At 34.9% G+C, this 24,713-nt stretch overlaps 2 protein-coding genes across 2 annotated transcripts; one reads left to right on the forward strand and one right to left on the reverse strand.

Annotated features, from left to right (window-relative positions):
- Nucleotides 1-836: 836 nt before the first annotated feature.
- LOC114396343 (cinnamoyl-CoA reductase 1-like) lies at nt 837-7,234 on the forward strand. The gene is made up of 6 exons (XM_028358265.1): nt 837-1,172; nt 1,649-1,818; nt 2,344-2,535; nt 4,670-4,832; nt 5,787-5,973; nt 6,829-7,234. The coding sequence occupies exons 1-6, from the start codon at nt 1,052-1,054 to the stop codon at nt 6,971-6,973; spliced, it is 978 nt and encodes a 325-aa protein (XP_028214066.1). The 5' UTR covers nt 837-1,051; the 3' UTR covers nt 6,974-7,234.
- Nucleotides 7,235-23,191: 15,957 nt separating this feature from the next.
- Nucleotides 23,192-24,479, reverse strand: LOC114397548 (ethylene-responsive transcription factor 3-like). Its single transcript, XM_028359632.1, has one exon. The coding sequence runs from the start codon at nt 24,049-24,051 to the stop codon at nt 23,413-23,415; it is 639 nt and encodes a 212-aa protein (XP_028215433.1). The 5' UTR covers nt 24,052-24,479; the 3' UTR covers nt 23,192-23,412.
- Nucleotides 24,480-24,713: the final 234 nt, after the last annotated feature.

Genomic DNA, 24,713 nt, shown 5'->3' on the forward strand with positions numbered 1-24,713 from the left:
ATATTAGAACGTTTACAACTTGATTACTTGAGTTGAGATGCCCATGAGCAAAATGGCTACTCCAACTACCACCCACCTTTTGTTTGGATTTTTTATTCCTTGTTTTGGCCGAGCGTGTCCATACAATAAGTGTTTTTTAAATAAAAGATGTCCACAAACACCCTATAAAAGATGTCAAGCTATGTTTCCCTGTCACTTTCGTCATTTGGTTGTGGGTACTTTTCCCAAAATAAAATAAGTGTTTTCTATATAAAAAAAAGTGTTATGTAATATATGAATTAAATATTCTTTACTTTTATAAATATGATTTATTTGGTTTAATTTTTTAATTTTAATACTTATAAATTTTAATTTTTTAATAGTCTCTATTGACTATTTAGAGGTGATATATTATTCTTTTTTAATTCTAATACTTACAAATATGATTTATTCGATTTCCTTAAAAAAAAAAAAAAGAGGCGATATATTATATTTTAGTCACATTGAGGGTGTAGATATTTTTTATACTATTACCTAATCTTAGATTTTTACAAATGATAAAATTATTAATTTTTATAATAATATTATTAAAATTATATTTAATTAATAATTAAAAAATTTAAATAAAAATTTACATTAAATATGTGCAACGTTACATTAAATATGTGCTACGTTGATGCTAAATTATTATAATATTTTTTGTGTAACAAACCCAATTATTTCTCACTTTTTTTATGGAAAACAAAAGATACAGGACGAGAAACCTCTGGAGAAATAGATATGATAAAAAAATTGTTTTTATATATTTATTCCTAAATCAAATCAACTAAAAAAACATATAATTTTACCATAAAACCAACAAAGCATGAATACAAAGACAAAATGAAACCTACTACTAGTTCCAGTTGATCCTGCGTTTACAGCACTACAGTTCCACAGCATTAGCCATTAGCACTATAAATAAATAGAGAACACGCGAAACACCTGATTCCCCTCCCCAGACGCCGCAGAGTCAGAGAGAGAGATTCACTGAAACAGAGCGCAGAAGAAAATACATAAACTAATCCAGAAAATGAGCAGCGGCGCTGGAAAGGTGGTGTGTGTCACCGGCGCTTCCGGTTACATTGCTTCCTGGATAGTCAAATTCCTCCTCAATCGCGGCTACACCGTTAAGGCCACCGTTCGCGACACAAGTCCGTCACCGCTACTCTCCTTTTTTTTTTTCTTCATTTTTTGTTATTTTCATTTCCTTGGTATAATCATTGTTTTAATAATGTAATCATTTCATTATATATATATCTACTATAATTTTATAATTTTTTCAATTTTTTTTTCCTAATATTTCTAAATTTCCATTTTTCTACTTTACAAAGTACAAAGTAGATCGATAGAATATCGAGTTAATTTTCATTTTTTCTGTCACTTGTAATTTTTTTGTTAGCAAATGTTAATAGTTAGTTTTTGCTTACTAGAAATATTGAAACTTATGATCTCTTTCTTTTCCTTCAACACGGAAGATAGATAGATCTCGAGATTCTGTCTCCTTGTATTTCTAACAAAATTAAGCCAATTAAAAAAAATATCAAAATTGGTTCGTGCATTATGATTATTTTATCTGAATGATTAATAAATTAATTAAAAGATTGAATAATGAATATGTAATGTGCAGGTGATCCGAAAAAAATAAACCACTTGGTTGGCCTCGACGGTGCTAAGGAGAGGCTGCACCTCTACAAGGCGAATCTTCTCGAAGAAGGTTCCTTTAACTCTGTCGTTCAAGGTTGCCATGCTGTGTTTCACACTGCTTCTCCCTTTTATCACAATGTCAAGGACCCCCAGGTTTCTCATTTTTTTCCATTTTTTTTTTAATCTTTAACTACCCCTTTGATTGCTACTGTTACAAAAACTTTGTCTTTTAGTCCCTACTACTCTTGAAACGTTATCTTTTAATCTTTGCACAACACCATTTTTATTCTCTTTTAGTTTTTACACGTATCATATTAGTGCATGCTTGGATTAAAGTTTACAGACTTGAGTTTGCAAAAGCAACCCAAGCCTTGCCTTTGCAAAACATAGTTTCCAGGCAAAACTCTATTGTGCCAACGTACTTTTGAAGGTAATCAAACATGTCATGTCACCGAGGTACTCTCCAAAATTACGTTTACACAAAAGTACCTTTTGAACGGGTTCGCCAAACATGCCCTTAATCATGTTTGCCCCTACAACGAGGACTAAAAGTCTAAAAGGATTGAAATGTTATGTGTAGAGTCTAAGAAGGGGGTGTTTCTAAGTAAAGTGACTAAAAGGGAAAAATCTTTTTCATATGGGGTGGCTGTATTTTTATATTTGTATTTTTAATTGCAGGCTGAATTGTTAGACCCAGCTTTGAAGGGGACTCTCAATGTTCTGAAATCGTGTGTAAACTTGCCGACGCTGGAACGCGTTGTTTTAACCTCTTCTGTTGCTGCAGTTGCGTACAACGGAAAGCCTCGAACTCCCGATGTAGTAGTTGATGAGACTTGGTTTTCTGACCCGGGTTTCTGTAGGGAATCACAGGTATTCTGATAAACTTTCACTTTAGTCCAAGGTTTTTTAAATTGATATTGCGAAATATTGTGGACAAATGCAACTAAACAAGGTGGCTCGGACAGTTAGAGAGTAGTGTAAGGCACATAGCAGAGTGTGTGGAATTGAGAGAGATGTTGAATCAGATGAAAATGACAAAACATCTTCTAGCTATCTCTGTTTTTTGGTTTTTGGAATAGAAACAGTTTTCAAAACTTAATAGATTTTGAGTGAGAAATTGATTGCTGAGAAGTATAAAATTCCTATAGGAAACAGTTTTTAAAACCAAAAAATGAGAAGGAAATCAAACAGGCCTTTATTCTTTCGCTGGGTCTACTTATAAGCTAAGGAACCATTACCATGAACTTGCAACTGAAGACTCTATTCCTTGCTTTTCTAAGCTCCTAAGCTAAGAGTTGTAGAAGCATTAAAGTTGATCTAAATCTCCTGTTTACCTTTTTCTTTCCTTGGAAAGTTTGCATGCATATCTCTTTCCTGTTCATTATTCAGAATCAGGAATTGGGATACATGCTTTCTATCTCAAAGGTCAATTATGCAACTTTCCTTGCTACTATTAGCTTCAAACATGTAAACATGTTTTTTTTTATTATTTTGATTTGATCATGAATGTGAGTCGAGTGGATTTCATGCGCAGGGGATGCTTCTGCTCTATTAAATGATGGTAAGTGTGTAAACTATATGGCATTGACAAAAGATGTTAGAAAAGTAATATATCTCAGTATTTTTTGTGAGACTCATTATCATAGAAAAAATGTAACAAATTGTTTTTATAAAGTGAATATATTTTGTTGAAAGATTCATTATCTTGTTTTCATTTTCTGTTTTTTATTTAAATAAAGAGATAAAATACTTTCATTGTAAAATGATGTCTCTTGATTTTTTTGTCACTCATTGTTGTAGGAAGGTGAATATATTGATTACCAATTTAGATTTTTTGTTATTTTGTTTATATTTAATTTCATTTGAGTCTCTCTCTCTCTCTCTAATATATGTGTGTTGGGGGAGGGGATGTGCCAGTGTACTATACTTGGACTTTAACTGTGTTGGAGTATTCATGTTTGTCTCATGTCCAGTATTGGTGTTAAAGTCCCTGCCTCATAGGGCATTACTTCCCCAATGAATCATAGAAAAAATGGTAAAACTTTGAGATTCTGGAGTTCATCTTGGACATAAATATTAGAAACAGATGAAGTTAATGTGGGTGGCTGGAATCGGTAACTAAATCTTATGGTTGTTTTTGCATTGCCTTATGGTTTCAATTTTTAATCGTAAAAAGAGTGGTAGATATGACTGTTGAAAATTATAGGTGCTACTATTGCTGGTGGTAAGCTTATCACTTTAAAGCTTCATTGATTAGTGTGGAACGAGAATATGTTTTAACTTTTAAGAGAGCTAAAGTAAATTGCTTGCTTTGATATCCAAAGGACAAAATTAAGTTCGCAAAGTTCAATGGATGTATCTTTCCATTGTTTTGACAGAAGAAAATTTTTAAAGGGAGGAAAAGCATACCAGGTTAGGTGACATGATGGATTCTTCCCAAACAAACAAGCAGACAAATATGTCTTTAAAGAAGATTATAAATGAAACATTGCTCTTTACTTCCACTTATATGTGAGTCAAATCCTTCAAAGAAACCATTGGCTGAACACCATCAATGGTTTCTATTCTTTGCTTTCCAAAGCATCTAAGTGCACAAATGCTGTTCACAATAAAACTGATATTTCCCCTATCAAGTTTTGATGTTCTAGCCTTATTGTATGCTCACTAACAGTTTGCAATTTAAATGTGCTCTTATATTTGGGTCCTCTACAGGATTCTGTAGTCTACCCAACGCATCATTTTAACGTCATCTCATGTGAAGATTAGTTCATATGATTAAATTGTGTTGGTTGTAATTTTTATGCACCTGTTTTTTTTACTTATTTTGTTCGTAGATGAGCCACTAAGCTGCTTCTCACATTTTGTTAATATTATATGAGAACAGCTGCTATTGAGCTATAATGCTAATGTATTTTTTTAAATGTCAACAAAGTGTAACAATTTATCATGTATATTATGTTACTATGTTCTTCACATTTCTTGCCATTACCTATTTATATTTCAGATGTGGTATACACTTTCAAAGACTTTGGCCGAAGATGCTGCCTGGAAATTCGTAAAAGAGAACAACATTGACATGGTTACTATTAACCCAGCAATGGTGATAGGACCTCTCTTGCAACCAGTCCTTAACACAAGTGCTGCTTCAATTTTAAACGTAATTAATGGTAATTACTATTTGTACATTATGCTGTAAAATTTCTATTATCTGCTTTGTATGGATCTGGATTACACAATGTTCTTTTTTTCAACTGAACTATTTTGTGGATCAAACAAAATGAAAAGGTAAATAGACAATATTGAAACGAAAATTCAAATAGAATATGAAAAGGAAGGTTATAATAATAATTAATAAGTTCAATCTGAATGTACTATTGTACCTTTGAGATATTAGATATGTGCATCTTAATCATGACAATTATTGTTGAGCTACATAGTATTATTATGTTCCCTCTTTGTAGCTTAATTATTTTCTAAAGTCAGAAGTACTACTGGAAGGGATTATTATTGAGGAAGAATGAAGACAAGTGTGCTGAGTGATTTGAAGATGTTGTTGGGTGGGATTAGTTGAAGATGCAAAATCCACTCTAAGGTTATAGCCCAAAAATGTGGGGAAATGTGATTTTTGGATAAATAGGTTACTAAAAGGATTTATGTATTCTGCTGCAATAACCCATGAAGCTATTCAGCGTCATTGAATCTTCCATCAGCATAATCCATAACTCGGTTCAAAATTTACATTACATGTTGAAGCATGTGAGAATTGACAAATTTCATCAGATTAAAGATTGAAATGGGACATTTACTTATACCATCTCCAAACCAAGTTGAAGGAAGCATAGATTCTTACAAAGGCTTTGCTGAAGTCAAACTTTAATTCTAATGTCAGCAACTCAGGAATGGCTGATTAAATTAACTTGACAGGGTGCATTGAAAAGTAATCTAAAAAATAGAGACATACAATATCTCATAATCATAGCAGTCATAGTCTACTATCTTTTTGAGTTATATAGTTGTTATTTTAATGAATATTAATAATTTCTACTTGCTTCCAATATCCTTGATTTTCCACGGTACAAATCTTAGATAATTGAAGTAACAGTTCCATCACCTTCATACAGGTGCACAAACATTTCCAAATGCATCTTTTGGTTGGGTCAATGTGAAAGATGTTGCAAATGCCCATATTCTAGCATATGAGAATGCTTCAGCTAATGGAAGGTATTGTTTGGTGGAGAGAGTGGCACACTACTCAGAAATTGTGAAGATTTTACGTGATTTGTACCCGACATTACAACTTCCAGAGAAGTAAGTATAATTATTTTGATAATTTCAAGAATGCATACAATTCATATACATGTTCGCAAATCTCCATCTGCTATAGCCAGTTGTTTTAGTGTTTTATTTACCTGTTTGAAAACAAAATTTAGTGTTGAAAATGAAGACATGAAGTATTGATATTAGTTGAAAGAAAGAATTTAAATTGGAATACATTATTTGACGATATACAAAACCTTTAGATTATATAGGCTAAAAGACAACATAACAGCCTTCCTAAACAAGACTATATATGGGGTAACTACCCATTTGTCTTAATTTACAATATCAATCTGTCAAAATTTACAACAATTACGATAAATTACTGTACAATTGGTGTGGGACAATTACTCCCCTTTTAGCTGTAGATTGGATATATCTTATGGCTTGCCCGGACTTGATGAACTTTTGCTACATTTCATATGTTACTTAGCTCTCCTATAACGTAGCTTGTATTTATTTGTGTATGTAATACTGATACATTTTCAACTCTTGGTGCATATTTGAGACACATGGTTTCACCATAGTTATGATAATCTAATGACTAACACCTCCCCGCTATTTTTACTTTTCCAGTATATATTTATAGTTATGCTAACATATGCAGAACTTTTCATTTGGAATTAATTACTGAATCTTATGTTCCTAAGATAGGGCCAAGTATAAAAACTTTGCATGTATAGGTCCTTCAAATGTTATTTTGTATGCAAAATATTTAGGTTATGGGTCCAACGTCACTCTTCATTCGATCTAATTTTGTGTTTGCATTTATATAATATAAATAATTCAAGTTTTCTTGTTTTGATTATTCTAATACCATTTTCACTCTTTCAACAATATTATCAGGTGTGCAGATGATAACCCATATGTGCCAATATATCAGGTATCCAAAGAAAAGGCAAAGAGCTTGGGGATTGAATATACTCCTTTGGAAGTGAGCCTCAAGGAGACTGTGGATAGCTTGAAAGAAAAGAAGTTTACCAACTTTTAATTTGTGATATCTCCTAGAGGAGAAAACGTTAATAATAGAAACCTTGTGTGGTTGGTCACTTGGCTTGTGATGCTCATGCTTCTGAACAAACTTACTATTAAATAAGACTTAAATCAAGATTGGTATAAGTACTGAAAGAAGCCATTCTTGGTCTGATTTGTACCGGTGACAATTAAGTTTCAAACATGCGTTTCCAAGTAGAGTTTGCATTACAAATTGTATCCCCGTTTTTATTATATTACTAGGAAATGTCTGATGCAACCAATGTTGTTAAATAACTGTTATGGTTAGCGCCATAACACTATAATGTGGCGATTTTGGACCCCTTTGCAATTCCCCATTCGTTATTTGTCGTTGTATGGCCGTCTGCCATAGTGCCTGCCTGCCACAACGCCCATGGCAAAACTTCCCCTTCTTTTTTTTTATCATTTTTAAAAAACCCTTTTAAAGGTTGCTTCATACTTAAAAGTTAAAACATATCAGACCCCATTTCAATGTGTATTTGCTCTTTCTCTCTCATCGGTCTCCTTAATATGTGAAACCTATGGTTTCACTTGCCTTCTCTCTTGTGAACCTCCTAAGCTGTGGCCAAGCAACTCTAGGGAACCACCTCCGGTGACCACCCTCATTGGCGACCTGAGTGTGGTTGCTCATGTTCTTCATCTATTCAATGTTTTTGTACTCTATTTTTTCCTTCTAAATTTGAAGATTTAGATCTGGTTTTTAGAATTTCAGAATTTAGTTCTATCTCTTTTAGAATATCAGAATCAATCACAATATATATAGAGAGAGAATCATGTTGTTCTATGTTTTTTTAATAAACCTATAATGTTCCCAATTCTTTTTCACTTATAGGACGATGTCAAGCACCCAAAATCACATTCTTTTGTGACTTGTGATATTTGTTGGATTTTTGTCTATGATTTTGTTGGGTTCAATTTATTTTTGTTTATGTATATAACAAATGCATTTAAAAACAAGTGTAATTCCAAAGGAGCACTGACATTGTTACTGTTCAGGTTTTATACATCATCTTGGTATCAATTCATAAATTTCAAATGTACAAATTTGTTACCTATCCTTGCGAAGTGTATAGAGTTTATTACAAATCAATTGATGTTATTTATCTTAAAATCACTTTTTAGCAAACTTACCGAAATCAAAATTGATTCTAATTTTAATTGACTATAACAATGATGAATTATACATATAAAGAGAAGGAAATTAATGCGCAGATGGTTTAGCAGATAGCTATGCTTTAGACGTTTTTTTGTGGTTTAATAATCTTCCTTCTTTTTGTGAAGAAGCATTTTACAGAAATAGGCTTGGCCTACCTAACTACAAGTTCTCTTGATGTAGCGTCTTTTTTTGCATGGGTATTGGTTTATGTTCCCCATATTCTTCAATTTTCCTTTTTTCTCTTATTAATATGATATTCAGGTATTCTTATGATGGCTGAGGTTGGGAGTACCAACATAGTTGGGATGTCCTACCTAATTCTTACTCTTTAGTTCACCTTTAAAAAAAAAATCAGAATTATTGAAGTAATTTAATTTTTGTAACTATCCCAAACACATCATTACAATATTCCTACTCCATTGTAAATACAATAATTTTATTGTCCATTGTCTGGTCTTTTCTCTCTGTAAACATAAAAAGTACAAGGCAACATATTTCCTTTAGTATCAAGGCCTCCTCTATTCCTTGGATGATCCTTAGTGTTGTTCCTTGGCCATGGTGTCCCTTCTCCTTGGCCACGGTTTCCTTTAGTATCAAGGCCTCCTCTATTCCTTGGATGATCCTTAGTGTTGTTCCTTGGCCATGGTGTCCCTTCTCCTTGGCCACGGTTTCCTTTAGTATCAAGACCTCCTCTTTTCCTGTCAACGGCATAAGTTTTTTCAACAAGATCATAAGTTATTGGACAACCTCAACACCCTGTCATTCAGCTGAGGCTTTTATAACCTTCAAGGTTCCAGGCTCAGCTTGGAACTTCTTGTGTTGTTTTGGTTGATGCTGAGATCAATAAGCAAGGGCAGCCAAAACTCTGTCTAAGGCTACCTCTCTTTTGTTGAGGGGGGATTCTTGAAGTTTGCACTAATGTTTTCCATTTATCCTGCAAACATCCATAGGTCACATCATGTGGCAATTAAGCAATGCTAGTTGCATTACAACACATGCTTCATATAACCAAGGTAAAATCTCTTTAGAATCAAACAGGAACCATGAAGTGTATACCTAATCAGCAACTTAGCATCACACCACCTGCACATAAATAATGAAATAATATACCTTCAACTTAACATTATCATCAACTCAACATAAGGAAAGAAATAATGTACCTTCAAGTCTGCCCAAGTCCTATGGTTTGCATTCTCAAAAGCTTGTAACATTAACATCATACCACCTGCACAAAAAAGTGTAAACATTATCAGGAAGAGGGTTCTACCACTAGATTCTTTTCTCCCATTAGTGGCAAACATCATGAAGAAAGGCTTTCCATCTCATCACTTTAATTGCCCTCAATTTTCTACTTTGCTCTATTGGTCCAAATACTATAAATGGAGAAGCTAAATTACTTGGAAAACAGAATCCAAATCTTATTTGCAAAATATGGTGAACTTGTTTACTTTTGGTATATAAGTTTATTGGGCAGCGAGGAGCCTTAAAAGGGGACATTTGAGAGTTCATCTGAAAGTAAAATAAGAATACATATAATTGTATCTGAATTTGGAATTTGGTGTCTTCTTGCAAATCGCAATCAACCACACTTTGATGCAGATTATCTTTTATTGCAACTTGTTCTGCAAGCGAGCAAGACAGACCCAAAAAGACTCATTTGCTCCACTTGGACTCCAAATTTTCTTGTTCTCTTTTCTTTTACAATTTTAATAAATAAAAAAATTACTAGTCTTACCAAAGTGTACTTTTCTACAGTTCTATCAATAATCAATACTAGATTCATTGGATGTGATTTTTTTTAGAAGTTGACTTAACTGTACCACTTCCAGTGAACTGATTGTTTGAAATTCAAGCATAATGAATGGTGATCCATGCATAGCATAACTTGCATAGGGGTACTGGATTTGAGCTTGCACCAGACAAAAAATTAACATAGGTCATCCATATAAATCTTATGGATTGTCAATCCGTATGAACCATACGGATTAGCAATCCATATAAACCATACAGATTGGTAATCTGTATGGAGTAAATGAAGGCAAAAAAAAAACTTACCGGTGACGACATAGCGCTACTCACGACGACGAAGGAGAGGAAACTCACAAAGGACGACATGGAATTGCCGGAAGAGAAACTAGGGAGGAGCCACAGAAATCAAACACACACCACGACCAATACCAACACCATCTTTGCGGAAGGGAAGAAGGAGACCAACGGACGCGTAAATTATAGATTGTCAATCCGTAGGCTACACGAAGAAAAGAAAGAAAGGAGGAACGAAAAAGAAGTAAAAAAGGATAAAGTTAGAATTTTTTAAAATATGTTGGGTCTAGAAGAAATTTGTGAGGTGTAGGAAGAATAACCCTAACATATATTATATCTTTGCTTCATTACCGTTGAAACTCTGAGATTGTATGGGTGTTTTCCTTTTTATTCATTTCTAAAACAGTTTTGAAAACCAAATTACAAAATGTTTTTTTATTATTTCTTTTCAAAAACATTTTTTTCAAAAAAAAACTAGTAATAACCTAGATCACTATACATGTTCACGAATAATCTTTTGGTAAGAACTAAGCCATGATTAAGGAAGCTTGCATGCCCAGTCTTCTTGTCGAGTGTCTAGAGAAGTTTAGGGTGTATTAAGATCTCAGTGCACCAATTCCTTTAACATCATTCTCCCCTTTCTTGGAAATAGTGTCAGGCAATTGGAGTTGAGCTTTCTCATAACATACAATGATAATGTTAAGTGATCTCTATGTTTAGAGGATTAGTCTCATAAATTTTGATTATGCGATACTTGCTTTCAACAAAAAAAGATAATGTTAATTTTTTTATATATAGAAATAAGCATTTCTTCATCCCATTTATGCTAACAGCAATCAGAATCATCAGTCAAATGTTGAGTATCTGTTAATCATTTTTTATTCACCAAGTCAAAAGGGTGAAATTTTGTTTGGGGAGAGAGGGAGTTACAAAGACGTTTCAACATGCCATACCAATCAGATGATATTAAAATAGCATCATAAAGTATTAATTGAGAATAAAAAATAATGAGATCATGATGAGATAATAGAATTTGTGTGCAATTGTCATCCCGTATTATTAGCCTGTGATCATGTAAATCAATTTATTTAGTCTAGACTTAATCTTAGGAGTTTAATTTGGAGAATCAATATGTATAACCCAATCTTAGGAGATTTTGTTGTAATTCTCTTGTATATATTTGTGCCTTAGCAAAGCATGAAACACATAACAGAATTATTCTGTTATAGAATCCTTTAGAGTGTGTTTGGATGGAGGAATTTAAAATTCTGAGAAATTTTAAATTCTAAGAATTTCAAATACTTCAATTGAAATTCTTTTATTTTCAAAATTTTGTGTTTGGATAAAGAAAAAGTTAAAATTATGAGGGTGAAAAAAAATGAATGAAAAAAAAAGAAAATATATGATTGGTGTGCTAGTTATACGTGTTCCTCTACGCTCAGATCCGATCGATGTTCCACAATCTCATACGGTGTTTCTTGAAGAAGACTTTAAGAAGAGAATTTCAATTTTTCACCTTTTAGAAGGAAATTGAAATTCCAGATTTTTAGTTGTTTAAAATTCTGTTTTAAAATTTCAAAATTTTAAATTCTTCACAAAAAAACATCCAAACAATGAATTTTAAATTACAGAAATTCAAATTCTTTAATAAATTACTTTCCTCAGTTAAAATTATCTATCCAAACATATTCTTATGGTATCAGAGCCAACAGGTTTTGTTTGAAATTTCGTGGCAATGAGTCATCATGAAGAGGAGGCTCCTAAACATGAGTCTCATAAGCAAGAAGAACATAAGATGGTGAAGAAGACTTCATCACCGTATGAATTGAATTCCAACGACAACATGGGAAATTTGATTACTCAAGTGAAACTTCAAGGGAATAATTATGAAGAATGTGCACATGCCATGAAAATATCTCTACATGCTTGCAGAAAATGGGGTTTTATAAAAGGCACCATTGGAGCACCGAATGAGGGCTCACCTAAGATGGAAGACTGGTGGACTGTAAAATCTATGTTGGTGTCATGGATTCTAAATACCATTGAACCAAATTTGCGTTCCACCATGTCTTATGTAGAAAATGCAAAAGAGTTGTGGACAGATATCAAAGAAAGATTATTTATTGTGAATGGCCCCAGAATACAACAGCTGAAATCTGATTTGGCGAGGTGCAAACAAGACGACATGACGGTGGTGGCATACTATAGAAAACTAAAAACAATGTGGGATGAAGAAGAAAGAGTTCACCAATTCCTCATGGGATTGGATGATGCAACTTACGGAACTGTTCAATTCAACCTCCTCGCAATAGATATGTTGCCCACTCTGAATAGGGTGTACTTAACAATGATTCAAGAAGAAAGGGTAAGGATGATCACTAGAACCACAGAAGAAAGAAGAGAGGTGATGAGTTTGGCTATCTAAACAAGTGGATGAGGAGTCAAGGGAAGAGGGGATGGAAAAGACAAGTCTGTAACTTGTACTCATTGTCATCGAACAAGACATGAAGCAAGAAGTTGTTTTCAACTCGTTGGTTATCCTGACTGGTGGAGGGACAGACCAAAAAATAGTGGAGGAGGCAAGTCAATGCAGCGAATGGGAACTGGACGAGGAAAAAGAGGAACATTGCATGCTAATACTGTGCATAGTGGTGGAACAAGTGCAGACACCAGGATCTCAAAAGGAAATAGTTCAAGTTTGACTGAGCTTACTACAGAGCAGTGGCAGACGCTGGTAGAATTACTAAATGCTTAGAAAACAAACTCTAACGACAAGATGACAGGTGAGCGTCATACTAATACATGAATAATTGGTACAGGGGCTTCCAACCACATGACTGGAAACCTGAATCATATGCATAAACTACGAGATATTAAAAGTTGTCCGGTTGGACTTCCTAATGGACAACATACAACAACGATTAAAGAAGGAAGTGCGGTGCTAGATGAAGGCTTAAAACTTACTAATGTTCTCTATGTGCATAAATTGAATTTCAATTTGATATTTGTTTCACAGATGATGGATGAATTGAAATGTGTTGTTCAATTCACTGATAAGTTATGTGTTGTGCAGGACCGTATTTCGACGACGCTGATTGGAGTAGGTGAACGGAGGGGTGGCCTCTATTTCTTTAAAGGAGTTCAAAATGTGAGAGCTTAAAAACTGATGGTTTGCATTCCATGGACTTGTGACATAATCGGTTGGGACATCCTTCCTTGAAGATCACCCAATTGATTCCTGAAGTTGGAAAACACAAAGATAGTAATGTAGTGAATAAAACATGTGAAGTCTGTTTTAAAGCCGAATAGACTAGAGAGGAGTTTTCTTTGAGTGAACATAAAGTCAGTAGTGCATTTGAACTAATTCATTGTGATTTGTGAGGACCATATAGAACTCTTTCTACTTGTGGTGCTTTTTATTTTCTAACAATAGTTGATGATTATTCACATGTTGTATGAGTATACCTATTAGCTGATAAATGAGAAGTGTCGATAATGCTTCACAATTTTTTTGCTCTGCTTGAAAGGCAGTTTCATAAACAAGTCAAAATATTCAGAAGTGATAATGAGACAGAATTCACATGTATGAAAAGATATTTTCTTGATCGTGGAATAATTTTTCAGACATTTTGCATTGGAACACCCCTACAAAATGGGAGAGTGGAACGAAAACATAGACATATTTTGAATGTGGCTCGAGCACTGCAATTTCAAAGTAATCTTCCTATTAAGTTCTGGGGGAAATGTATTTTAACTGCAGCATATTTGATCAACCGAACTCTTTCCACTGTTTTGAATGGAAAAACTCTATATGAGATGCTACATGGGCAGCAACCTGCATATGAACATTTGACAATATTTGGCTCCTTATGTTACGCCCATAATCAAAGAAGGAATGGTGATAAATTTGCAAGTAGGAGTAAGAAGTGCGTGTTTATTGGCTACTCATATGGCAAGAAAGGGTGAAAGTTGTTTGACTTAGAAACAAAAGAGATTTTTGTCTCTCAAGATGTTGAGTTCATTGAGACCAAGTATCCTTTTTCTATTGATGTTACTACCAGAAAATATGTTCCTCCTAAAAATTGGAGATGTGAAGAAATTATTGATGATGTGACTGATGATGTAGAAGAAACGGATCACACAGAAGATACGGAAGAAAGTGGTGGTATGACAATGGATGATAGAGGGGGTGAGCCAGATGCGAGGTTCGATGAATAAGTTGTTACTCTACAAAATATGGACACACAAGATACAATGCTTCCATCTATATCACCAACCGAGCCATTATTCGGTAGAGGACATAGAATCAAACAACCTTCTACTCGCTTGCAAGATTATGTGACAAATACCACCAAAAGATTGAGCTCATCCAACTGTTCATTCTCTCCATAGGCAGAGTCAGGTGCACCTTATCCCATAACTGATTATGTGAATTACCACTTTTCTCTTACACATCGTGCTTTTCTTGCATCCATTTCACAGGAAAAGGATCATGTCACTTATATTGACGCGGTGAAAGATAGTTGGTGGAGAGATGCAATGAAAAGTGAGATACATGCACTTGAGACCAATGGAACTTGGAAAGTCACACAATTTCCTCCAGGAAAGAAAGCATTTGGCTACAAGTGGGTGTACAAAATAAAGCATAAATTTGATGAAAGTGTAGAATGGTTCAAAGCATGGTTAGTAATTCTTGGCAATCATTAAAAGAAGGGAATCGATTACACAGAGACTTTTGCAGCCGTTGTAAAAATGGTAACAGTACGCACAGTGTTAATCGTAGCAGCCACACGAGCTTGGGAATTACATCAGATGAATGTGCACAATGCATTTTACACGAAGACCTTGAGGAGGTTGTGTACATGAAGCCGCCTCCTAGCTTTCTCCCTTAGCAATATGGCATGGTGTGTAAACTTAACAAGTCTTTATATAGACTCAAACAGACAACTCATTGTTGGTTTACAAAGCTGTCTATTGCACTAAAACACTACGAATTTCAGCAATCTCTTTCTAATTATTCTCTTTTCGTCTTGCAAAGACCAGGGGTAGATATTGTAGTGTTAGTGTATGTTGATGACCAAATCATTTTGGGTGATAATCATATTCATGAAGCTATCACCGAATTTAAAGCTTATTTACACAATTGCATTCACACAAAAGACTTGGGGATCCTCAAATATTTCTTGGGTGTTGAAGTGGCACGATCTTCAGCGGGTATCTTTCTTTGTCAACGCAAATATGCTTTGGACATTATAGCCAAAGCTGGACTTCTGGGAGCTAAGCCATCAAATGTGGCAATTGAACAGAATCATTGTCTGGCAATTGAACAGACTTGCCTTTTCCTCATCCTAATCAGTATATGTGGTTAGTAGGTCGTCTCATTTACCTATGTTTTACTAGACCCAAGCTTTCATACTGTGTGCATTTGTTATCTCAATTTATGCAGGCGCCTAAAGGAGCCCATTGGGAGGTTGTTCTCCATGTTGTTTGATACCTGAAAGGGAATCTAGGACAGGGTGTTTTGTTGCGTAAGGATTGTGACCTGCAACTATCTAGTTGGTGTGACTTTGATTGGGCTGGATGTCCTTTAACTTGTAGGTCCCTTATCGGATGGTTTGTTCTACTTGGATCCTCTCTAATTTCATGGAAAACTAAGAAACAACAAACGGTATCTCGCTCCTATACTAAGGTCGAGTATCGATCCATGGCAGCTATAACAAGAAAATTGAAATGGTTAAAAGGTCTTCTCCATAATCTTGGTATCTCTCATTCTCAACCTATGCGACTTCATTGTGAGAGTCAAGCAACGCTTCATGTTGTCAAGAACCCAGTTTTTCATGAGCGCACCAAGCACGTTGAAGTGGACTGCCACTTCATTCATGACGAGTATCTCACTGGCAATATTGCACCACAATTAGCTGACATTTTTACTAAGGCCCTTGGTCTCACTCAGTTCACCTCTTTGTTGTGCAAGTTGGCGATATGTAATTTACATACTCTAACTTGAGGGGGGTAATGAGATCATAATGAGATAACAGAATCTGTGTGTAATTGTCATCCCATAGTATTAGTTTGTGATCATGTAAATCAATTTATTTAGTCTAGACACAATTTTAAGAGTTTTATTTGGAGAATCAATCTGTATAGCCCAACCTTAGGAGATTTTGTTGTAACTCTCTTGTATATATTTGTGCCTTAGCAAAGCATGAAACACAAAACAAAATTATTTTGTCACAGAATCCTTTAAAAACAAACATATAACAAAAATAAGAATCACCTTGGTTAGTTGCAAACTGGTAGAAAGGTAAATTAATTAGGTCCAATAAAACCATAATGAAAAAAATATAAATTGATGTAGCCATCTTTCTCTTTGTTCATTAAAACATATAGGATGCACTAACACTCCCTGGGGAACCAAGAGAATAAGTGAGGATAAGAAAACTTTACAGCACAAACACGACCAAAGCTTCTAATGGATTTCTTAACCACAGGGATAACATCTACTACCTACTAAGTCAGCTTCATATACACCGTATCAAGCGACAAGAACATATTAATGTATTCATTGATAGATGTTTATCATAACCATTTGAAACCAAATAAATACATATATACTAACTTAAATCCATCTGAGAATAAATATACTTTCACCAAATGAATGAAAACTTGTACAAGTTTTCAAAACCTCTTATGACAACCAAACCTCTAATAGAAAGTCTAATTGAGCCAAGCCCAATAAGTCTTATCCAATTTAGGATAATTATATTCGTACTCAAGGAAATTAGTTTTCAAAATTATTTTTTACATTTTGGGTATGCTATATATAGGAATTTGCTAACATATACAAAGTTTTTTTTTGTATTTGCTATATACAAGGATTTACTAACGTACACATAATTATTTTTTTAGTATGAGTACTATACATAATAAATTATATCATTGATTTATTTTAAGATAATCTCTAGTTATAGCTTACTAACATACTTATACTAAAAAAAAACAAGTGTATATACGTTAGTAAACCCCACAAATGTATGTACTCATACTCAATATGGCATGTGGCCCTTGATTGTATCTCCGCCTTCCTCCAAACTAAAGACTCCTCAAACTATCCTACTCATAGCCCTTTGCCAAAAAGTCGCCATGAACATCCTCTCATCCAGGTCAGAAACTCGAACCAACCCCATTAAACCTTGTTAAGTCTTTCAAGGACTTACTTGGCTATTGGCGTACGTCAAAAAAATCTTCCATAGTCAACGTCTTTTGCTTGTTCGCCGTAAACTATGACAAACTGATAGGAGAAATCTTCAAAGCCAATTATCAACCTATTATTAATACCACTAAACCAGTCCAATGCTACCCCTAACAATGTCCCTATGAACATCTTATAATTAACTGACCACTAATTAACATATGTGAGTAAAAGGTCTTCAGATGTTGATCTAGGTCTTAAGATCCATCAAAATACTCCACCTTAGGGACTAAGAAAGGTGGTAGGATGGGCTTGGCTTTAATTTATGTCAAGAAAGGTTAAAAGTATCTTGGTGGCTCCATCGCTGCTTTGCCTTTGCCTTCCTTAGGTTTGTGATTTAAGCCTGCATGGTTTCCTAACTTCATCAACCTTCCTACTAATCTCCTTGCTTTCCATACACATCTCTTTTGTCATCCTGTAGGCCTCCTCATTCTCTCCCTAAAACCATTCATGATGGCAAGCAACTCCTCCTAGGTTGGTTTAGGGCCAAGTTTTCCTTATTGTTGTAGCAATTCCTTTTCATTGCGTCCCACGATAGGTAGCCTACCCAAAGCATTCAAGTGTATAGCAATTTGTCTTACACCTAAGCCAACCCTAGGTTTTATGCTCATGACATTTACTACAATCTTGAATTCTTCGTAGGTCTTTTTCCCTACAGGATAATGATTCAAATTTCGCATCATCGACAATTTGAACATAAATCAATATGGTGAGGCCACTTCACTGTTGGATGTGGTCCAATAACAAGTCAGTAAGAATCCAACTTCCCAGGAGGAGAGATAAGGGTTAGCTAGTGTACCGACCTCAAAGGATACAATTATTAATTTATGCCTTGTTCGGGGTGGCTGTGAGTTTTTAGTTTTCGATTTTCAAATGCAATTTTTAAAACAAAACGCCTTTGGAAAAATGGAGCTAAATTAATTTTTAACTCAATTTCAAAACAATTTTACATTCATTATTAAAACCAAGAAAAAAAAGTTTTTGTGAATTTAGTTTTGAAAAATACATTCTAACCACCATCAACATACCACCACCACCACCACCATCGCCCCCACCTCCACCACACCCCGCCAATGCCACCTCCACCACCATTATTGCCTTTTCACTGTCACCACCATCACCACACCTTGCCTTTGTCGCCTCCACCATCACTACATTGGCGTCACCTCCATCATTGTTGTCGCTGCTGCTACCATAAACATTACTACCACCACTGTTGCCATCATTTTATTGCCTTCATTGTCATTGTCGTCGTTGTTGCTACTATTCCACCCCACCACCACCCATAATTTTAAAAACTGAACTGGTGATTGATCAAATCACAACATTGGGTCACTAGGTCGATAGTTGAACTAATAAGTTACTAATTGACGTGCATGACCTGATCTTTATTAGAAAAAATTAAAATTTTATTCCCGACCTTAATTGATCCACATAACTCAATATGTTTCCTCCCTTGGACATGACCAGGCCCGAATCAGTGGGTCATCTGCTTAATCATAAACTTGATCGGGTCATATCGAGTTGCTCGAGGTTCAATGCTTAGTCGATACGATAGGCGACTTGACCCATCCAAACCTCTAAGTCTCAGTTGAACCAGTTTGATCTGCCAGGTCGATCTAGGCTTTAAAACATTGTCATCACCATTCCACCACTACCACTGTCACGATCACCCTTCCACCACTACTGCTGTCACCATCACCATTCCACCATTATCGCCACTATTTTATCCCCACCACTATTCCACTAATACCACTACTATCGTCATCATTGTCATTGTCGTCACTCTCATCTCATTACTTTTGTCACCACTATTATTTCATAATAAAGTAAGATAAAATAAAAAGATTAACTCATTTTATTTATCTTCAATTCATAACATTTAAAAAAAACTGAAAACAAAGATTAAATTAAAACTCAAAACTAAAACTGATTTTGATTTTTAAATTTTTCAAAAATCAAAATGAGAAATCACCCAAACTGAAACTTAGTTGCTTAACATTATCAAAAGACATAAATATATAGCATGATATATTGAGAAAATTTTAAGACGAAAAAAATACATAATTGTTTTTTATTCTCAATTTTCTTTTGCTGAGTATAACGTACATAAATGTGTTATTCAATAGTTGGTTGGCTTAAATTAAAAATCGTACCAACTAATGTGTAAGAGTATGCATTCATATTCACTTTAAAGAAAATTTTTACTCAAATATAAATTTATATTGATAACAGCTTTAGTATGTGTATATCATATAAATATTTATACATCTATACTTGAAATCATTAATTTAATTTTAATTAATTAAATAAAATTTTAATATATCTATTTTGACAAAATAATAAACAATATATTATTTTAAAAAATTGAAATTAATTATAAAAACAAAAAAATTATTAATTAAGTTTTAACTCAATTAAAAATATCTAATGCTTTTCACATTTCACTTATAAATTACGACAAATACGTAACTATGTGTGTAACTGTGTATCTACAGATTTGGTATCATTTTTGCTATAAAAAAAAATTGGTAGCATAGTACCCAAACTTACATTCATACTGTAAAAAGTTATACTCTTTTTTTTCAATTGAGATAGTCAAATTTTGTTATTGCTAATTCTGTACTTTAACTTTATCGAAAAAACAATATATGATTTGATATATTAAACCATTGTGACATCACCAAAATTAATACGTAAGATATGTTGTCTTATTTGTTTCCCTATCAATCGGTGGCGTCAAAATATTTCTATCAGAAACAAGGCTTATTATGAGATCTACCAAAGATAAATCATTGAATTCACACCAAGGTCATTGCAATTATTATGAACTCCACTTAGCTTCTCTTCCATTTCTTTTTATTCGACAACTTCATCTTTTTTAATTTTTCCCTTTCCCTCTTTCTATTTTTCTCCCCTTAATTCCTCTTCATTTATTTATTTTACTGCAGGCTCACCCAGTCCACTTTTTTTATAAATAAAAAATTGGTCCAACACTTGGCCACCCTTGAACAATTCATTGTTTCACTTTATGAGTAACAAGGGTCAATATTCTCTGTGGTGCATGTTTCTCGGCCCACTATGTTGCCTCTAATAATAAATGCATATGGAGCCCGTGATATGATAAGTAACACATTTACAATTTTGTAACCACACTCTCACCAGCAATTGCATCAACTCCCTCCTTCACCTTTAACCTAATTTGTCTTCACTCCTCACCCGTCCCTTGGTAGTTATTTATTCCACCTAGAGAAATTAGCCAAACCTTCAAAGTGGTCCAACCCTCGGCACCTATTGTTAAGAATTTAAGATTACCAACCCTAATCATAATCAAAATCCTTAGAATTTCAAAAAAAATAATTAATCATATAGCCCGATTCAATTTTGGAAATCTGAATCTAAAGAATTCTTAACCTGGGTTGGTAGGTATCAATCACTATTGTTGCATCCAATAATCAAACTCCCTTCACCCTTTTGGTTTATATAGCATAACATAAGTATCTTTCATGAAAATAACCTTATATAACTGAGTAAAACTATTACAAGTACCTTAAGTTTTCCTTTTTAATATTCAACATAACTTTATACATAGGACTCAAACTTGAGACCCTTCATTAAATTAAAACAATTGATCCGTGCATTTGATAGTCCATCCTTTTGGTTTAAATAACCCTTTAAACAAAATCTTTTTGTTCCCAAAGAAAGAAATTGACAATACAATCACCGGGCATAAGTTACATGTCGAATTGAGAGATTGATTCGTAATTTTTAAAGTTATTAAACTAAAAAAGATTTTCACCTTAACAACTCTTTCTTTTTACCACTTTCTTTGCTTGGCAAAGTAGATTTGAGCCAAGCACTATTGGCCATACAATCACAGAGCATTAGACAGAGGAATATGATGGGCATCATTCAATTATTCTCTTTTGGGTTTCTTTAATTTTTATGTTCAAAACGGAGATACAAGTTGGCAAACAAAGAAGAAAATCTCATATAAACTTATTATACAGAAGTGTCGATTAAAAAAGCATAAAGCCATAAACTAACACCACATTATTGGTCATTATTCTACCTCAGCAAGTGATATGGCAATCCAAGATAGCTAGCATTTTCGTTGTGCTAAATTTTAGCACACGTATACCTCAAGGATAATGTTCGTAGGTGTACTAGACAACTAGACAACCCAAACATGACAATTAGTGGCAAAGTGAGCTTCACCAAGATGAGAATGCCCGAATGGTTCGGCTACCATATATGTATATTGCTATGGCTAGTGAAGGCTACCTTGAAAGTTCCATTTCATGTAGTTTGGGAAAGGGACAAGAAATTTTTTCAATTGCCATTCAATTCTAATTGATTCCAATGGTGTTGCTTTACATGTTGCACAGCATATTTGGAACCGTTGTGTGAAATCATGTAGCCTTAAAGCCACTCTCTGGTGCAGTGGGAAAGCATGGTGGGACACCATAGTTTTTTAGTCCTTACCACCAATCCAACCACACTAACAATTCCCTTCTTCAAAAGCATCACTTCAAACAACCATAATGTTGACTTTTCAATGATCTCGTGGGTGCCTTTCATTATTTCCTATTGACTTAAAATAAGAGCAGGATCAAGAACAACCTATTACAACAAAAGTCCTTCAATGATCTTAATAAGATTATCCTTCGGAGAGGACACATGTGATCTTTTAATAAAAACTACTACAGTGAGGTAGGAAAATTAAGGTACACCTAAATTTCTTAGTTGCCAAACTCTCCATACCGCACAATACCTTCCCCATGAATTTTCTGTTTAGAATTCAAAGACAACCCAACTAAGTTATTAAGGTGAATTGACGGGTAAACAACCTTTACATGGATCAAACTTCAAATTTCTAACGTCTCCTTTTTCTAGCACTAGGTACATTTCTTAGAAGTTCGTACATGAAAAACCATGTGCTCCTTGGAATTGAGATGTGGATTGATTCTTTTCTTTAGGCGGTGTAAGTTCCAACGCATGGCAAGTTATTATTAGTGAGGATAAAATATCAATAAAAAGAGAAGTATCTCTCTCTATCTAATCATTCACCGCCCAAAATCCAAATTACTCACCCTGCCAAAAATCTTGAGTGTTATAGAAGGCAACATGATTGTTCTTTTCCTACTGCCATTGCTCCCACAATGAGAAAAAGAAACAAGAAATTATCACCATCTACCTCCCTCACCTAACAAAGTTGCTTCCCAAGCTATCTTGGTTAGCTCAAAGGAGGGGAGAAAAAAAATGAAAATAGGGTTATTGGAAAAGCTATGCTATTGTACATTTGTACACTAAAAAAAAAATCCATGTTTCGTGACCAATCAAAATTGTCCACCCACTCAAGTAAAACACATGGATTTAAAATCAACCGAACCAAAATGTAATATGTTTTGTCAAGTATCCATTGCATTCAATAGTCTCGCTCACAATACAATGGGGAAAAAATCAACATGGGCAAAAAGAATCAAACCATAGATAGAAACTAGTCCTCTAAATGTGATGAATGATCGTTGATCATCAATGATAACTAATTTCGTTCTTTAACTCGTATTATACATACAGACACATACCAAGTATGATTTGTCAGGTAAGCGTTAATGCAAATTAATTCTCCTATCAAACGTAAAATATTGCTTTCAACTTTTTTTGGTTTGTCATTACACTGAAAAACGGAATAGAAAATTAGAGAGAGAAAAAATCTGAAACAATACCCTGAAGACTTACTCTTCACAGAAATTAAGATCATATTACCATAATCTTCATAACTGATCATCAATCATATTTTTCTTTTTCATTTTTCTCCGCATAGTTAAAATAAGTGGGGAAAAAGAGAAAGATAAAAAAATATTCAAGTAGATAATAAAGAGTAAAAATAGAAAAAAATTAATAATTCCTTTCCTTCAACGAACCAAATACATCATTTCGTGCCGTTTTCAATTTCTTCTCTTCAGAGGCAAAGAACGGTGCAGAACAGATCATCGGTTGCCACGTCAGCATCGTCCAACGGTAACACGTTTAGATCAAACGGCAACGGTTCTCGCCGGAACGACGACGCCACGTTGTCGCCGTCTCCGTCGTCCACAACGGATGACGACGAGTCGCAGTCGCTGCGGCAGTCCTCGGGAACGACGGGCGGCGTCCGGGGATATCTCCGGTTGACAATCACCGGCGCCGTCGCCGGCACGGCGGCGCGTGGGCCGCTGAAGGATTCTACGGTGCTGCTCATACCACTGGAGGTGGGTCGCCGGTGATCCTGGAAATCTTCGCCGGCGCCAGCGCCGTCAAAGTACCGGTGATCGGAAAACGGATCGGGGTGGTAGAACGGCGGAGAAAGTGGGAAATTGGTCTTTGCTTTCGGCCCCCGGAGGGTTCTCGCCGCCGTGTCATAGGCACGCGCCGCCTCCTCGGCGGTGTCGAAGGTTCCGAGCCAAACCCTGGCTTTCTTCAAAGGGTCTCTGATTTCGGCGGCGAACCGGCCCCACGGTCTTTTTCTGACGCCCCTATAACGCGGTTCTTTGGAAAAAACCGGCCTTGAACCGGGTTCGGCGATCTCCACCGCCGCCGCGGCGGTTCCGCCCCTACCCATCTTCAAAGTTGGAATCTTTTTTGAATTCCAAGACGACCCAGAAAACCAAACCGAACCAGAAAAAACGTTGCAAAATGTTGTGAGATTGGTTAAGAAAAAGTTGCAGCCTTTGACCTTTTCTTAGGGAGAATTGTTCTCACAAATGGGTCAACTCATTTGGTTTAATGGTGAGGTTTTGAGTGATTGAAGGTTATAGAGATTGGAGAAGATCATGATGATGGTGGTGGTGGTGATGAGATTGAGTAGGTGAGAGAGGGAGGGGGAAAGAAAGAGAGAGAAAAGAGAATGGGTGGTAGAGGGAGAGAGGGTTTGTGGTTGAAGGAAGGTAGCATGACAACACCTTCTCTTGATCTTCATCTACACAAAAATATATTAATAAGATTGAGAATGGACCTCAAGAGTGTAGTTTTCTACTTTTCTTTCTTTCTTTTCTTTCCTTTCCCTGTGGGTTTCTCGGCTGTGGCTGTAATGTAATGACCTTTCATTCATTCTCTTTTTTTTAAAATAAATCTTCCTTATCCATTATTTTTAGAATAAACAGGCTTTCCATTACTAGTTTAAAAGATTTTTATTCTCTCATTAATCATTATGGTATATTTGTTATTTTCTTATCATAATTGTCTTAAAAAAATATAATCACTATAATTTTGAATAGAATAGTA

Source organism: Glycine soja, chromosome 18 (assembly GCF_004193775.1).
Source record: "Glycine soja cultivar W05 chromosome 18, ASM419377v2, whole genome shotgun sequence".
Lineage (NCBI taxonomy): Eukaryota > Viridiplantae > Streptophyta > Magnoliopsida > Fabales > Fabaceae > Glycine > Glycine soja.

What these genes read in the sequence shown, in the direction of transcription:
- LOC114397548 (XM_028359632.1), bottom strand. Translation starts at nt 24,051, where the DNA reads ATGGGTAGGGGCGGAACCGCCGCGGCGGCGGTGGAGATCGCCGAACCC.
- LOC114396343 (XM_028358265.1), top strand. Translation starts at nt 1,052, where the DNA reads ATGAGCAGCGGCGCTGGAAAGGTGGTGTGTGTCACCGGCGCTTCCGGT. An exon ending in GGCCACCGTTCGCGACACAA is followed by an intron (nt 1,173 to 1,648) that starts GTCCGTCACCGC and finishes TGTAATGTGCAG; the next exon opens with GTGATCCGAAAAAAATAAAC. An exon ending in ACATTACAACTTCCAGAGAA is followed by an intron (nt 5,974 to 6,828) that starts GTAAGTATAATT and finishes CAATATTATCAG; the next exon opens with GTGTGCAGATGATAACCCAT.